Source organism: Corvus hawaiiensis, chromosome 14 (assembly GCF_020740725.1).
Source record: "Corvus hawaiiensis isolate bCorHaw1 chromosome 14, bCorHaw1.pri.cur, whole genome shotgun sequence".
Taxonomy (NCBI): domain Eukaryota; kingdom Metazoa; phylum Chordata; class Aves; order Passeriformes; family Corvidae; genus Corvus; species Corvus hawaiiensis.
Window position 1 is genome coordinate 6,698,815 of NC_063226.1, and position 16,016 is coordinate 6,714,830.

Consider the following 16,016-nt stretch of genomic DNA (forward strand, 5'->3'; position numbering starts at 1 on the left):
GCCCCTCGCTGCGTCGCGCGGCCCCGCGCGGCCCGTCCCCGCTCGCGCGGCCCGTCGCGGTCCGAGGATGCGGGAGGCGCCCGCGCTGCCCCGCGGCCCCGCCGCCCCCGCCGCGCCCGCCCCCGGCCCCGTGCCCGTCCCCGGCTTCCTCGCCAAGCTCTGGGCCTTGCTGGAGGACCCGGACAGCGACGACGTCATCTGCTGGAGCAGGGTGAGGTAGCCGCCCGGGCCTGGCCCGGGGAGGCCCGCGCGGACGGCTGGAGGGTGGTGGGGACGCCGGGCCGGGGCTGCGGAGCCCTGCGGGCAGGGGGCGGCGGAGGGTCCCCGGCTGCCCGGAGCGCCCCGACCCTGCCTCCCCGCCTCGCTTGCGGTGGTGCTGGCGGGGCAGCCCCGCGGCGCGGACCGGCGTGCGCAGGACCGCGCCCGGGCTTCTGCTTTGCCCCCGCAACCCCCCGCGTGCGGCGGGGCTGGTGCAGCGGGGCATCCCCGGGGGGCAGTCGCGAGTTCCTGGTCAGCGGCTCCGGGTGATGAAAGGACGCTGTCAGGAGCCATTAACTGTCCATTTACCTTTCGGAGCGGAGACAGATGTACCCCGCGGGCACAGGGCACGGACACAACTACCAGACACCCCAGACACGCACTGTGTTTATTTTTGTTCCCTGTCATTTTTAAAACCGTAGGATTTTTCTCCACCTTTTCCCAGCCGTTTTCCGTTTACAAAGGCAAAGACGAAAAGAAACACAGTATTTTTGTTCTCCTCATGAACAACATAAAAGTGATGCAGAAAGCTCGCTGGTTTCCAGGAAGTTTGATCTTGAACATGTAATAAATCTGGCACTGCTGGTGTCACACTTACCCCTGGTCACCGCTGGGTTGTGTTGTCTGAACTTTCGGTAACTCGGCAACGTTACGTGGTTATTTTTAGTGATGACATAGCACATACAATGGAAGAATCTTGTCAGGAGCTGGGCAGACTGATGAAGGGAGATGAAATCTCTTTAGTGGCATGAATTCCACTGGGCTTGTGCAATGCATATGTTTCCTGGGAGCAAAGAGAGCAGGTTTTTTAGAACAATTTTGCTTTGGGTTAAGATAAATGTGTCAGGGCTTTAAGAAAATTCCCTGTTCAATGGAAGTGTTCCATGTAATTGTGTCTTTGAATTCAAACTTTTTAGACCAGTCCCAAGTACTCAGAAGTGTCCCCACAGACAGTTGACTTGGCAATGTCTTTCACCCTTTTCTGCTATCAGAACAGTCTCTGCTGATTTATGGTCTTCACTTAAGAGCAACACCTTAGAAAAGCTGTGCTTATTAACTAACTGTTACTCCTGCTTATTTCCTAGAATGGCGAGAATTTCTGCATTCTGGATGAGCAGAGGTTTGCCAAGGAGCTGCTCCCCAAGTACTTCAAACACAACAATATCTCCAGCTTCATACGGCAGCTCAACATGTGTAAGCATCAGTGGTTCCTACACATTCTGTCTGCCAAGTTCATAGCTACTTGGCTTCAGTTTGGATTTCTTTAAACAAGCAAATGGACTTGGCAAGTCTTTCATCCCTGAAAACCTGAGCTCTGCCCTTGAGTTTGCTTTGCAAAAGAAAAGACTGATGGAAGAACTTGGTTTAGTGTGTGGTTTTTGTGTTTTAGCTCCAAGTCCTTTTGAGTAACAGCTGTAAGAATATGTGCTGGTGCCTAAAGGTAGTGTGAGGTTGCCTGAGCTCCAGTGTTGCTCTTGCAGCAAACATATGTGTACCCAGGGGGGTAGAGGCTGTGTGTATACCCATACACCTAGAATCTGAAAAAAAATTGCCTGGATTTTGGGGCTGCCACTGCTCTTGCCTGTTTTGCTGTGTTGGAACTAGATCAGTCCCACTGATGGGCCGAGCTGGACTATGTTTCTCATTATGTTTTCTCTGCTCAACTTGTGAGCATCATGTAGGCAGCATTGCGTAGCATATGTACAGCGTGGCCAGGCAGAGGGGTGCAGTGAGGGTGGCTCAGGGGCACAGTGCTGCATGCAGAGCTGCAGCAACCAGCAGGAATAACTGCTGAAGCTTCTGGGACCAGTGGAGGGATCAACAGCACAGGAGGTGCTGCCTTAATTAGAATTTCATTCAGACTGACTGGGAGGAGCTTTCTGTCCTTGCCCAGTAGGTTTGCCTGATCTCTGTAGCTGATGCCTGTATAGGATTTATGTAGACATGAGAGAAAGCACATCTGTTTAGTCTCTGGACAGAGGGTAGGTGCTGCTGTTTGTGTCATGTGCTTGTGTTTATGAGACCCATCACTTGAGTGACAGAGGATAATCCAAAGAAACAATTGTCTCTTCCCTTGTAGCCAGGATAAATGGAAAAAATACAAATATTCCTATGAAGGTGTACAATGTAGTGGCAGCCTCCTTTTACTGCTGGACCTATTCTGGCTTTCTAATAATAGTTGGAGTGCATTAATTGTGTTAAAACCTTGACTGAGGAGAGGTGGATTGGCCTGTCAGCTGAATCATGCATCCACCCTGTGGCCTTTGAGCAGTGATGGAAATAGAACTGGCAATATCTTACTTTGTGCAGACAGTCTAGTATGAAGAAGGTGCTCTGCTGCAAGTGTTTGCATAGGCAGGCAGGGAGCTAACTTCTCTGCCTTGCTTTATTCTGTAGACCATGGTAGTACATGACAGCATTTGTTTTGATGTGTAGTTGTCAGGGGTAAAAGGGAAATTTTAGCATTCCTCTGCATCCACTGGGACATGATTCTATTCAAGATGTCATAGTAAATCTCATTTCTAACTAACTGTTGTGAAGGTTTGTACGTGGCTGGGATGGTTTGGCCATGGCTGTCTTGCCCACGGACACACAGTGGCCTCTGCTGTGCAGCTGTGTGTGCAGCCTGCAGGCAGTGGTACTCTGGACATATTCTCTAGCTGTGAAGATCAGAGAAGTGAAATCGTTGAGCACCAGGAAAGGCTACTTTGGCTGTTTTTCATAGTTTCTGCTCCCAGTAACTGTAGTGCAGTGGGTGTTTTGGTAGCATTGGACTTTTCTTTAACTGTATTTATTCAGAAGCAGCTCTCAACTGGAAGAAATGCCTTTGTTGATTCCTCTCCACAGATGGTTTCAGGAAGGTGATTGCTCTGGAGAATGGTATCATCACAGCAGAGAAAAGTTCAGTCATTGAGTTCCAGCACCCTTTCTTCAAGCAAGGGAAGGCACATTTACTGGAAAACATCAAGCGCAAGGTATAGTCCAGGCACATATTTACTTCACTTGGTTACGAAAGTGGCTTATCAGGAGCACGTATGGGTGTTTCAAACACAGCCAGCAAATACCATGGGAACCAAGGAAACTCCCTCACAATGCTTGGCTGGGCCTCCTTGTGCCAGTGCTTAGACAAAAACTGCTCTGCTGTTGGTCGTGAACTGGGGTAGGACCATGTTCTGCATCATCATCAAACCGCAGCCCTTCTCCACAGAGTTCCTATTCCTGATTGCAGCTTAGCATGGTCTGCAGTTCTGTCAGCATCTTTAACTCAGAGAAGGGCACAAAGTGAAAGAAGCAAAAGAAAATACATTCCCATTTGGCACTCATTGAAAATCACCAAGGTCATCACTAACTGGTTCATTTGGATGAGTTTGCATAAATCATATTGCTTCTCCAAAACTGTGTTGCCACTAAACTACATCCTTATGAGCACTTTCTGCTTTTCTTTTGTACGTTCAGGCCTTGTCTGACCTGTTTCTGCACAGATACTTATCCTCTATTGGCACATTACAGCCCATAATATCCTGAGGAAGAGAGTATTGTGATACATCATGCTGACATTTGAACAGCAGAATCTTTTCTTTAGGCTGTTGTCAGGTGTGGCTGCATTGCCCAGGGTAATAAAAGCCCAGGGTAGGCTGGAGAGCCACAATTCTGTTTGGATTGATTGTTCAGTGAGCTGCCCCTGCTTGGAGCCAGAATCGATGCAGTGGCACTGGCTCAGGCTGTGCTCCCCCCGCTGCTGTGACCAGCGTGTCCCAGCGTGCACGCCTGGCCGGGCAGGTGCACGGTGACGTAAGGTGTGGCACCATGTGTCCCAGGGGTGGTGCACTGGGTGGAGTGTTCTGGATGGAAAGACAAAAAGCTCTGCTCAGTGCCAAGGACATTCATATGAAGTGTTGAATAGGCTGATGAAAGATACTCTTTGTTGCGCAGGAAATGTTAGTGATTTTTTTGCAAAACAGTCATTCATTTTTTTGCTCTTTTACTGCCTGGAATGGGGCCATATTCCAGTATTGGCTGTAAACTGTATTTCAGGCCTCTGTCAGGACTGCAGGTTGGAATGCAGGACTTGCTTTACTGCTGGTATGCAGATACCCTGTGTGTCTTCACAGAATACCAGAATGGTTTGGGTTGGAAGGTACCTTAGAGTTCATCTCATCCCACCCACTGCCATGGGCAGAGACACCTCCCACTAGACCAGGATGCTCCAAGCCCCGTCCAACCAGCGATGGGACAGCCAAGTTTCTCTGGGCAACCTGTGCCAGTGCCTCAGCACCTAAGGACTGGACACCCTGATTAGCCAGTTGGGGACTCTGAAGAGCTTGTATTTGAGCTTCTCCTTGTACTTGGGCAGAATTTAGATCAGCCCTTTTTTTTTTGGAGGCTAGCTGGCTGCATTCAAAATTTCCACCCACTTCCTGCAACTTTTGGTTGTCTTCCCGCAGAGAGGTGGTGTGCTGAAGAGAAATCAGACAGCCAAGAATTCCATTTGGGATGCACCCTGTGTACATTAGCATAAATTATTAACTGCAACAAACAGCAAAGCATCTAGACTGCAGACAGGGAGGACAACTGTCAGACCGTTCAATCCATCCTTTGCACCATGGGATCATGTCAAGAAAGTAGTTAGTCATGTCTGAGAAGTGATTGCACAACAGCTGTGGTCAGTTCCAGCACAAAGGGATGGGATGTTGGTTCATACCACCATAGGTTCGTTTCTGACTATCTGACTATCCCATTCCCCTTTGGATGACAACCTGCACAGAAGTTATCTCAGACCTCAGCAGGCCAATCCCACGTTGGTGCTTTCACCTCCCCCTTGGAATCCAAGAGATGTTTTCACATTCCCCTGGAATTTACCAGAGTAACAAGAAAACTCCCAGCAGGCTGTAGGTTGGGAGGGATACCTGGTACAACTCCATGTGGCTCCATTATAGTCAGTACTTGGCAAAATGATGTTCAAAATTATGCCCACAAAACCTGGATGTGTCATTCAGACAAGTGCATGTGATGCACTGTAGACCTGTCTTTTTCAAAACCCTGAATTGTGTTGCAGCCAACAGTGCTCCTGCTGCAGAGAGAGTTGCTGAAGGAAATGGAAAATGTTTAATACAGAAGTGCAGGAAGGAGATGGTGAGCTTTTTGCTCTCAGATGGCTTTTCCACCATCGTTTGAAGTAGCAGCATTCACAGATTCTGCTGTGAGTAGAAGAGCAGTTTGGACTCGTCTTTCTGCAGACAAGTCTCCATAACTTTGGAATGTCACTGAGCAGAGAGATAGTAGAGGAAACACCAGCAGGGGAATCTGCAATTCAGCTGGTGTGGGATAAATTTTCTGACTGAGTAGGATGCATCTAACTAGACACCTTAATCTCCCGGTAACTTAATGGAAATTTGTTAGTCCTTTGCTGGCAGATTTACCCACATCTAGAAGGAATATGATCACCTTGTTCTTCCACTATCGGCTGTGGCGTTTTTTTGGCTGGTGTTTGCTCTGTGACACTAGAGGGCAAGCTGTCACCAGGCCTGACTGAGAACTCCCAGGGAAAGCCCTTTGCAGTCAGTGGTTTTTATTGTGAATTACGGTCATGAATCTACTGTCTCCAGGTACAAAGTGCTAATGTCATGTTTTCATTGGCATCTTGTTTTTTTTATACAGTGCAGCCTGTCCTAAGGATTGTCAACTGCAGCAGTTGTGGTGTTTTGTGCCATGTAAGAATTGGAGTCTTACCTGGTCTTTTAATGGGGCTCGGTCCTGCTCTGCAGACTGACTGCGCTCTCCCTGCAGCAAGGAGTATGCACTGTTTGTAGTAAAGCATGTGTACTCATTCTAGGTGTCTGCAGTGAGAACTGAGGATCTCAAGGTCTGCACAGAGGATTTGCACAAAGTCCTGTCTGAAGTGCAGGAGATGAGAGAGCAGCAGAACAACATGGATGTCAGGCTGGCTAACATGAAGAGGTAGACTCGGCTGTTTGGGGGTGCTTATACATTGAATGTTGCTTATATCTGATGGACATTGGCTAAATATGGGTTTCATGTGAACTGGAAACAGGTGAAGCTATATTTTTTCCTAAGAATGCCCATTCCACCTCACACAACATTCTGAATCTTGTTTGTTTTTGTAATTCAGTTACAGACTGGAAATTTAGACTGGGAGTTTGTTGACTGTCTTGAGATTTCACTCTGGTTGCCAGCACCTGTAGTAGTTCTTTAGGTCAATAAAAGCATTTCATTTTTTTGAGTACAATCAGGGTTAGATGCAGTGAGGGACAATTGGTGTTTTGTTTTCTTCCTTATTGGAAGTGGACTTTACACATCCTCATCTCTGTTCTCTCAGATCCCCTTCATTTAGGCACTGGTAATTCATTCAGGTCATTGGTATACCAGCAGATATCAAACAGAGTTCAGGAGATACCTTTCTCTCTGTGTTCTCTAAAAAAAAAAAAAAACCGACCAATCCCCTTGAACACTACTTTTAGATCTGTCCCAAGGCTGTCAGTGTTTGGAAACAGGCTGAGTGTAACACAAAGTCCTTATTCAACAGCTTTGAGGCTTTGAAGGAATATCTCAGGTCAAGATTATTGGTGGAGCAGCAGAGGATGAGGGTGTCCTTACTGAGTGTTTGATGCTGCCTGATTGAAAATGGAGTTAAGTTAACCCAGAGTTTATACTAGTGGATCGGATTAACTGAGGGTTAGTTATCCACAGAGGGAATGTTGCCATTGGTTCTGCAAGGTACTCTAAAGGTTTGAAAGCTGTAAAACTAGAGCATATAAAGTAAACTCTGTTCATCCTCTGTCTTCTGATTTATTCTGCATTGCAGAGAAAATAAGGCCCTGTGGAAAGAAGTGGCAGTTCTAAGGCAGAAGCACAGTCAACAACAGAAGCTGCTGTCTAAGGTACCATTGCAGCATCTTCAGTGCTACCATCCTTATTCCTGCCTCTGTGATACTTCATGGCATTCTTTGCTTATGTAGAATGACAAATGACACAGAGCTGAACAGGCTGTATTAATACAGCATAAAGAAAATGTTCTCAGTTCCTGAGTGTCCCAGAAGTAGCACAGTAAAAAACCACAAGCAAAGCACTAAGGAAAAGTCATAGTAGGATGTCAGTGTGTGGAGACAGTGCATGGTAACAGGAGCCCAGACCTTGAGAGATTGCAGGCACGTGGAATGGAGTCTGTGAAAGATCTTGGACCAGGATACACTTAGACCACTTGAGAAGTGAACTTGGAACCCAGAAATTGCAGGAGCTTGCACGCTGGAAAAAATTTTCTCTGGTTTATTCCTCAGCTGTTTCTGGTCTGGAATCCTCCAGTGACTTGTGCTGTTATATTGCATTTCAAAAAAAAAGCCAACTGTGCAAGTGGGATAATTTTTCTATGCAGTTTGTAACTCTTGCTTTGTTCTTTAAGATATAACTGCAAATGGATTTTTAAAATACCTGTTAATTTCTGTCACATAACTGTATAATTTTATAGTAAAATCTGAATTAAGAATTTAATGTTAGGATTGCTATGCTGACCACTTGGTTTTGGTTTTCTTTTGTTTTTCCTTTTTAGATTCTTCAATTTATACTCAGTTTGATGCGAGGAAATTATATTGTTGGGGTCAAAAGAAAAAGGTAATTACTTGATAGGTCCCAGATCAGTCAGATGTAAATTATAGGGATAAATCAGTTTTTGTTGTGTGACAGGTATTTTTATCATTTGTATATTCAAACTTGAAAAAGCTGATGGAAGTTCAGTCAAGCACAAAATAAGTATTTCCTCCTATCACTAAAATGGGTGGGAAGAGAATATTCTATACATTTTCAATTCCAAAGGGCACAGTTATCAGAAGTGGTAAATCTCCAAATGTGCATGCATAACTGACTTCTTCCAAACCACAGTGTGTGTGTGTGTGTGTAGTGCAGGCTGCCTGCAGTACCCTTCCTGACACACATTCCCAAAAGCCAGGCGTCTTGGAGGGAAAGAATGATAACCATTACTGCCTGTATCTGGCACTGCTGCAGCTCTTCTTTCTGGAAGTCAGGATGTACTAAAGCTGTGCTTTGTCTCAGGTCTCTCACGGATGCTGCGGGTGCTTCACCCTCCAAGTACAGTCGTCAGTATGTCCGCATCCCTGTGGAGAGTGGCCAAGCTGTAAGTCTCCCCAGGGATAGAGGCAGTGGGTTGGACAGGATGATACACAGTGATATCAGTCTTCCTTATGGCTACAAACACCCTAACCTCTTAATCAATGCACTCCCTTTTGTAATGGGCAATGAGCAGCTTTAGAGCATCACTCTGGCTGTAAAATCATGCAAATCAGTGCAACTGGTCACAGGTGAAATGTGAACAGGAAAGACAAGCTGCAAGGAGAATGGGGCTTCAGTATGAAAAAAGAAAAGGTCAGAGCCTGTGGTTTACTCATTCTGTGCTGTATCTGCAGATGGCTTTTTCTGAACATAGTGCAGATGAAGAGGATGGAAATGGTACAGGTCTGATAATCCGAGATATCACTGACACCCTGGAAAATGCCACCAATGGCCTCCTTGCTGTGGCACACACAAGTGGCAGAGCCAGGTATGTCCAAAGTATATGAAATACTTATGCCTGGGTTAATTGGGTAGTTACAGTAATGTTGGTGATCCATATGGATTCTGGGAAACAATGTCTCTCTGAATGTCCATTTGTGCATGACAGGCCTGTTGCACGCTGTCCTTCTACAGCAGGTAGCATTGGCTATTGTCAGAGCTCATGTCTCTTCAGGAGTCCCTGGAGGCCTGTCAGTCTGATGGACATTTCAGGTTTAATTTGCTGAGGCTTTTCTGTGTGTTCAAAAAATAAGCACATACTTGACTTTTTGACTGAACAGGGACGTGAGCGCATATATCAGTTTCTGATAATCCAAAATTTATATAGATTGCTAACAAACAAATTAAGATGTATAGTTTTATCTCCAGTTTCAATACTGCTCTCACTAAGCGTATCCTAGGGAAGACATCCTCTGTGTGGCAACAGATTTTAGTGAAAACCCGTTTCGTTGTTAATAGCCAGAATGAAAAATGGACTGATTTGGAGTATTTTCCTTCCCGAGTCTGTCTTTTAGGAGTTTCCCTCCTGCCTAAATCCCATATACTATATTGCTGCTTTTTGCCTGGGAATAAGAGGTGTTTTGCTCTCATACATGGTCTCTGTGTAAGCTGTAGTAAGAGATTCTTAATCTGCCACTTTGCTGCTTTTTCTAAAGACCAGTTTGTTACTTGAACCCTTGACTGGCCTAATCTTATTAAGATTTGGGATACTAAACCTGAAATGAATAGTAATGCAGTTGATAAATTCTCCTGTGTGTTGTTTCTCTTTGGGTCACGTTTTAGAGAGCCACAGGCAGCTCTGGATCCTGGCTTACCTCTTTGTCAAGTATCACAGCCAAGTGAGTTAAACTGTGCAGAACCTGTCCCATCAGTTCCTATAAACGATGTCAGCAAATCTGGTGAAACAGGCACGGCTGCTGTGGAGCTCCACACTGCACAGCCAAATGCTCCAGAGGACCCTGTGTCAGTAATTGACTCCATCTTGAATGAGAACAACTCTGGAAACCAAAATGATCCTTTGCTGGACAGGTATTAACTTGTTTCTGAAAAGCATTAGGCTGTTGTCACCTTGTGGGATCCTGTCAGAGTTCTGGAGGGTGTATTGTTTGACAGAACGTAGGGAATTAGCTTTTGAATTGTCATTGATGAAGTGAATTCTCTGCACCTTTGTTACCAGGGCTTGAAAAAGCCACATTTTGGTATCACACATTGAAAAAGGGTAAGTGTCCCTGTCACCTTTATGGTAACAGGTGTGCCTGAGTGCTGGTGCGTCCGTCAGTGTGTCCCATCAGCCCTCTGCTGGCACTGCTAGGTGCTACCAAGCAGCAGGTGAAGAGCACTAATCTCGGGCAGGCATTGTGGGCACTTTATTCCTGAGACCTGGATGTGGATTGTCCTGGTGGTCATCTCACTGTTCCTTTCCTTCTCTGCCCCTCATTTGTGCAAAGCTGTTTCCCGTGTGCCCTGTCAGATCACACAGCCCTGGATCAGGGGTGCAGGCCGTGGGTTCCCACTCCGCGGTGGCTGCGTGAGCAGTTCCCAGCTCCACTCCAGTCCCTGAGCTTTGCCAGTGCCATCACTGTGGCTGCAGGAGAGCTGTATTGAGGACAAAGCTTTAACCCTTGCTCCTACAGCTCTTCTGCTGTGGTCAGTGGCGGGTAGGAGGGCCTGGGGTGGTGTCCCAGCACTCGTATGGTCTGAAGGCCCTGCTGTATCTTCCCTCCTGGGCACTGCAGGATGTGGGGCAGTGCCTTGGATCTGCCCGTTCCTCAGCGCTGGGAATTCAGTACAGGAGCACCTCATGGCATAGCAAGACATGCAGTGTGGCCACTGTGCCTGCTGCTGCCTTTCCAGGTTCTTCACTGTCCCTCATGTCTTGCCCACTGTCCTTGGAAACATGTCCAATTTGGCAACAAGCCAATGTTTCAAAGTAGGTAGGGTTCCTTCAGGCCTAGATTATTTCCAGCCCTTTGCTTATCATTTATTGTCCCAGGGGAAAGCCATCGGACCTTTGTTTAAACAGGTACTGGTGTACAGGCTGGGGTCTGAGAACATTGACCAGATACTAAAATGAGGTAGGGAGTAGGTATGGAAGGAGGAACTGCTTTTTGACCTGATAGCTGTAGGTGTGCTTGCTGTTCAGGTAGTGTTCCTTGTACCTGTACCTCAGAGTGAAAAGTGGAGTGAAAGGTGATACAGGAATGCAGTTTCATCCATTTGGCTGTTCTGGATTGTAGGCAACCTGCCTTGTGGGGCAAGAGGAGGCCCTGCCTGCCACCTGTGCCTTACAGTACTATGTAATTTTGTCTTTTTAGAGAAGAAATTCAGGATTTTCTGAACTGCATCGATGCCAGCCTTGAAGAGCTCCAAGCAATGCTGTCAGGGAAGCAGTACAACTTCGGTGCTGAAGCATTCAGTGATGTGAGTGTCTTCTCGCTATTTCTGATTTCTGAGAAATACTGCTCAGGTTGCATCATGAAATGTCACTAGTTTACTCCATGTTGTAATGGGTAGGAGGGGGCAACATCTTGAAAAGCAAATAGTTAGAAATAGAATGATTCATAGGTATTCACAGTGTACAAAGTAATACTGGGAGCCTTTCCCAGGTCATAAAGGATTTCTGTTCTACAGAACCGAAGGGGGAGAAAAAGAAGGAAAAAAATTGCCTCAATTCTCCTTCTCAAACCTCAATCACATATCATCACATCCTGACTGTGTGCTTGATTCAACTGGATGATATGGAGTGAAATTTAGCTGTATTCCTGGAATCACTGGGAAACAGGGTAACCTTTTCTCCTCTTGTGACCTCAGTTTACTGCCACAGGTTGAAGCTCCCAGCTGAAGGCCCATGGAGGAGCCACTGTCCCCATGCTTCAGTGGAAGGAGCAGCACACTGGGTCCTGCAGTTCTTTGAGGAGCCCTCTGCAATTTTATTTCATGAACTTTATTAGTTGACATGTGGTCTGGTTTTATTTTCAGACATTTAATCCTGAGCTTCCAGCCCTGGATATGAGCTTGATGGAAACTCCCCCTGGTATGGAAAATGTAAGAGTAAGATTTACTTCTGTGGTGGGGAGGGTGAATGTGGTGCTGGGAGTTGAATCTTGCTTGATGTACCTCAAGGGTGGGAATGGGGTTGGTGGCACGGGGTGACACTGGTGGTTCATCGCATCCAGCTGACTTCAGGGTTTCAGTTATCAGTGTTGGCATGTCGGAATTTAAGAGGGATCTCAAGATAATTTCCAGTCCTACATTCCTAGTGCAGTCATACACTTGGAATGCCTGTCTGAAGACTGGAGGAAAAGTACTAAATGAAAATTGTAATGCAATACACTGTAGTTGTTCTGAACATGGTTGTATGGGATTTCCTCAGAAGATATACAGAAATTCAGCACAAACTTACTTCTCTTGGTCCAGTTCCTAAAATTGATTCATACTATTAAAAAAAACCCTTGCAAGTGTTATTTTTGTTGTAGTCCTGAAAAAATATTTACACTAGGATTTCTCAGTCAGAAGAGCTTAGACTACAACTGATGTAAAATGCAGCTGCATTTAAGCAGTGCCTGCAAAATTTAATTACATGATGAAATCATGTTTAACTGTTACCCCAACAAGACTGATTGTAGTAAAGCTTCTGGTTTGGAAGGTAAAACAAATATTTGTTAGCCAGAAGCTTGTTTTGTTTAGTAAGTACAGTTTGTACTTCACTGTGCCTCCTTCTGAGAGCTCCTGTGTGCAGGCCTTCATATGCAACAACAGGCTCATTGCTCAGTTGCTCCATCTCTCTTCCCTTCTCCTTTCACATCTAATTCTGTTAACCAGTCAGTAAAGACTTCCATTTTGTTGTTGTTAAACATTCTGTCTTAACTCTCTGTCTGCCTTGTTTCAGATGGCAAACTTGGCAGAGAGCACTGAAGGTCTGGGAGCAAGTGAGAGGGAAACTTCAGGAAGCAAAGGTGGGCAGGAAGGAACACTGAGCACTGTGGCAGCTCCACACTCTTTGAAAACTGTATATTGAAGTGGAATTGTTGTAGCCTGTCATATCTCCTTCTTTGGTCTGGGCTTAAGCTTTTTGTGAAGACTGACATTTCACTGATCTTGAAGCTGTGCCTCAGTCTTAACAGGCCCATCCTGTTTTTCAGATAGAAAAAACCCATCCTGGTTTTTCACACAGAAAACATGGGTCCCATCCTGTGTCCTTTTTCACATGGAAACGTGACATGAGTGCCACAGTGGGGAGCAGAACTGCAAATGTCCTTGTGGCAGTATCTCCTACACAGGCCGTGATCCCCCCCAAAGGCAGTGCTGCTCAGGTTACCGCTGCAGTGCTGCCATTGCATGCTGTGAGAGTCAGGGGCTTGCAGTGGGCTTCAGGCACTGATGTTTCCAGGTATAGGGGCTTTGGCTTCACTCTGACAGCCATGGGTGTAGGGTTTGTCCCAGCCCAGCCTGGGCTTTCCTGTAGTACACCAAGTTTGAAGCAACCTTTCCAGACTTCCTTGCCTTGAATAAGAGCCTTCAGTTGGTGAAACAGTTTTAACTGTTTGTTTTTCCCTCAGATATGCAGCTGATCCAGTACAGGGCCAACCCTCTGCTTTCCTTATTTGAAGAGCTGCCTTCGGGTGAAGCTGCAGGGAAGATGGACGATCAGAAAGACTTTCTGCTGCCTTCCCTGGAGGAGAAACCTGCTCTCCAGCCTCCATCAGCCAGTGAAACCGTTGTGCCACTTGCAGCTCCAGCAAGCCAGGCCGAGCCTCTGGACGCTCTGGGAATGGGTGATCCGCCTCTCCTCCCAGAAGATGGGAATGGAGAATATAAACTGTTTCCACTCCTGCTTCTCAGTCCTGTTGCTAACTTCATAGATGAGGCTTCTGAAATAGAAATTTCTTGAACTCATAGAATGTCTGTAACTGGCTTAGTGCTGTGGAATAACCACCAAAGGAGTGGAGCAGTAAAAAGTGTGAGCTTGGTCCTCACCTGCTTCCTGGGGACCCTGTTCTGCGCAGACAAAGGGAATTTCTCTTGCTGCAAGCAGGGAGCACATCTGGGAGAACTGAGCACAAGCTCAACAACAACAAGAGCTGGTGGAGTGAGGGCACCAGACAGAGGGGAAGAACAACAACCCTGTAAACATAACACAGTGTATTCCATAACTTTTTATCCAATATTCTTATTGCAAGAGGAAATCTGTTTGTATCCTGTTTGTAAAGTTTGGCTGGGTTTTTTTGTTGGGGGGTAGTGTTTGTTTTTATTAGCTGGATAGTAATGTGGTGTGTAATATTTTGAACCTGGGTTTTACTCTTTGGAGAGCCTGCTTCAATAGGTGGCTTGCCTACTGTTTGGAATTAAGTTGTTTTTAAATTTTGTTTTTCATTTGAGATTTCTTTTTTGATAGTTACTGGCTACAGTTGTTTGCATCTGCTTAGATCACTTTCGTACTCCTAGATTTGCTCCTAGGTATAGGGGACATTTTTCCTATGGAAAATGACATTTTAACTGTGGAGTATTATTTTTTAACATGCTAGCACACATCCATTGCCCCGGATTGTAGGAGTTGTGGTAGGAAGTGCTTGCCCCCCTGTGTAGCGCTGATTTCTCATGCACATTGCATGGCAGTTCTGGGGTAACCTGCCCCCAGTTCACAGGTCATGTGTCCTTGGAGATGGTCAGTAGGACTGATTCATGTTTAGCAAAGGCCAGCAGCTGCCCCTAAAATGAGAAGGGGAGCCCTGGGGTGCCTTGCACTGACACAGGGTGTTGCATTAACGTATCTCTGTGCTGGTAGCAGCTATTGTTCCCTGCCCCTGGAGGGACACCGGGCTTCATGCTGCAATTTCTGCCCGTGGAATTTTAAAGCCAAATTAACCAGATGCATCTGAGTCTTTTGACAACGAACTACATATGCTAGTGTCTGCTTCGTCAAAAAGTCTTTTCCCAAAGTTTCTTTTGGCACTGTTTCCCAAGTTTTCTCTGAGTAGCTGTACTGTGGAGCTCAGCCTCTGTGTCAATAGAGCAGCAAGTTCTGTGCTAGTACCAAGCATGCCATAGCTTTGCCAGCCCACACAAACCTGCCACGTGCTGAAGTGACAGCGAACTGCTGGGGCTGCAGGAGGCCTGGATGCAGGTAGAAACCCCCTTGGATAGTATCACCTGATACTCCTACCAGCACAGTTACTTTAAATTTTTTCCAGTTTTAGGAATTCAGGCTACCTACAAGCTTTGTTCTCTCTAAGGTTCCTGAACTAGTAAGTGCTGAGCTCTTTTATACTCAAGAATCCAAGGTAGATATTCTGAAGCCTGCTAGATAATGCATGTTACCTGTGCTGGCCTGACTTTGTTGGATTTGTGCTTCATTGTCAAATCACTTGAGTTACAAAGGAAGGTCCTGCTCCTGAGCGTGTAACACCTTCAGTGTCATTTTATTTCTGTGCTTCTGTACCTGTTCTTACCTCGTGACCCTTCTCATTTCCATCTTTTGAATTGCCTTTTGTCAAGTTTGTCTTATTCAAGCCTTCACAGTCTTTCTTTTGCTGACTTCTTGAGGCCAAGGGCTGAATAGTCTCAAGTTTTCATGAGCTGAAGGGAGAGGGGGAGGGGTGAGCATGTTGCATCTGTCCCAGGTCAGGTTTGGTTTAATTCCTTCCCGAAGGCCACAGTTTTGCTGAGAGTGAGACAGTGAAAACCAGACTTTCCTGGTGTGCTGTTTGACAGCACCATGCAGACAACAGAGTTCTTTGGGAGGCTGACCTGCACCTCTGACTCCCTGCGCAGGTTGGACTGTAATTGCTGTTATGGATTAGTGTCATGTTCCTCTGTCAGAGAGTCCTCTCCCCTCAGTGCAGCTCACTGTCAGATACTGGGTCTGAGTGCATCATGGGTTTTTAATACACTTCCTCTCTTAAGAAGTTAAGAAACCAAGGCTTAAAAAAATTGCAAGAAAAAAAAGTTTGTGCATCTGTGTGTCTGGTGTATGTACTGGTCTGGGAAAAGTATTTATGCAACTTTCTTAAGAAAGATTGCAATGGAAAGACTGAATAGCAAGAAAAACCCACATGCTGAAGTAATTAAACTCAAGAATTGCAAAAGCATTACTGTGTTTCTTGTACATTCTTTGTGTGTGTTCCTGTATGTGCCAATGTTTCCCAAACCTGTTTACTGATTTTTTTTTCAGAATTAAG

General features: G+C 46.0%; 1 protein-coding gene across 1 annotated transcript; it reads left to right on the forward strand.

Annotated features, from left to right (window-relative positions):
• The first annotated feature begins 67 nt into the window (after window positions 1-67).
• Window positions 68-15,926, forward strand: LOC125333083 (heat shock factor protein 3-like). The gene is made up of 13 exons (XM_048318651.1): window positions 68-211; window positions 1,344-1,452; window positions 3,106-3,233; window positions 6,092-6,216; window positions 7,082-7,157; window positions 7,823-7,884; window positions 8,323-8,404; window positions 8,694-8,827; window positions 9,622-9,867; window positions 11,154-11,259; window positions 11,818-11,883; window positions 12,728-12,794; window positions 13,398-15,926. The coding sequence occupies exons 1-13, from the start codon at window positions 68-70 to the stop codon at window positions 13,727-13,729; spliced, it is 1,677 nt and encodes a 558-aa protein (XP_048174608.1). The 3' UTR covers window positions 13,730-15,926.
• Window positions 15,927-16,016: the final 90 nt, after the last annotated feature.

Excerpts from the sequence above, each read along its gene's own strand:
- LOC125333083 (XM_048318651.1), top strand. The coding sequence starts at position 68 with ATGCGGGAGGCGCCCGCGCTGCCCCGCGGCCCCGCCGCCCCCGCCGCG. Across the intron at positions 212-1,343 it reads ACGTCATCTGCTGGAGCAGG|AATGGCGAGAATTTCTGCAT; the intron begins GTGAGGTAGCCG and ends CTTATTTCCTAG. Across the intron at positions 11,884-12,727 it reads CTCCCCCTGGTATGGAAAAT|ATGGCAAACTTGGCAGAGAG; the intron begins GTAAGAGTAAGA and ends GCCTTGTTTCAG.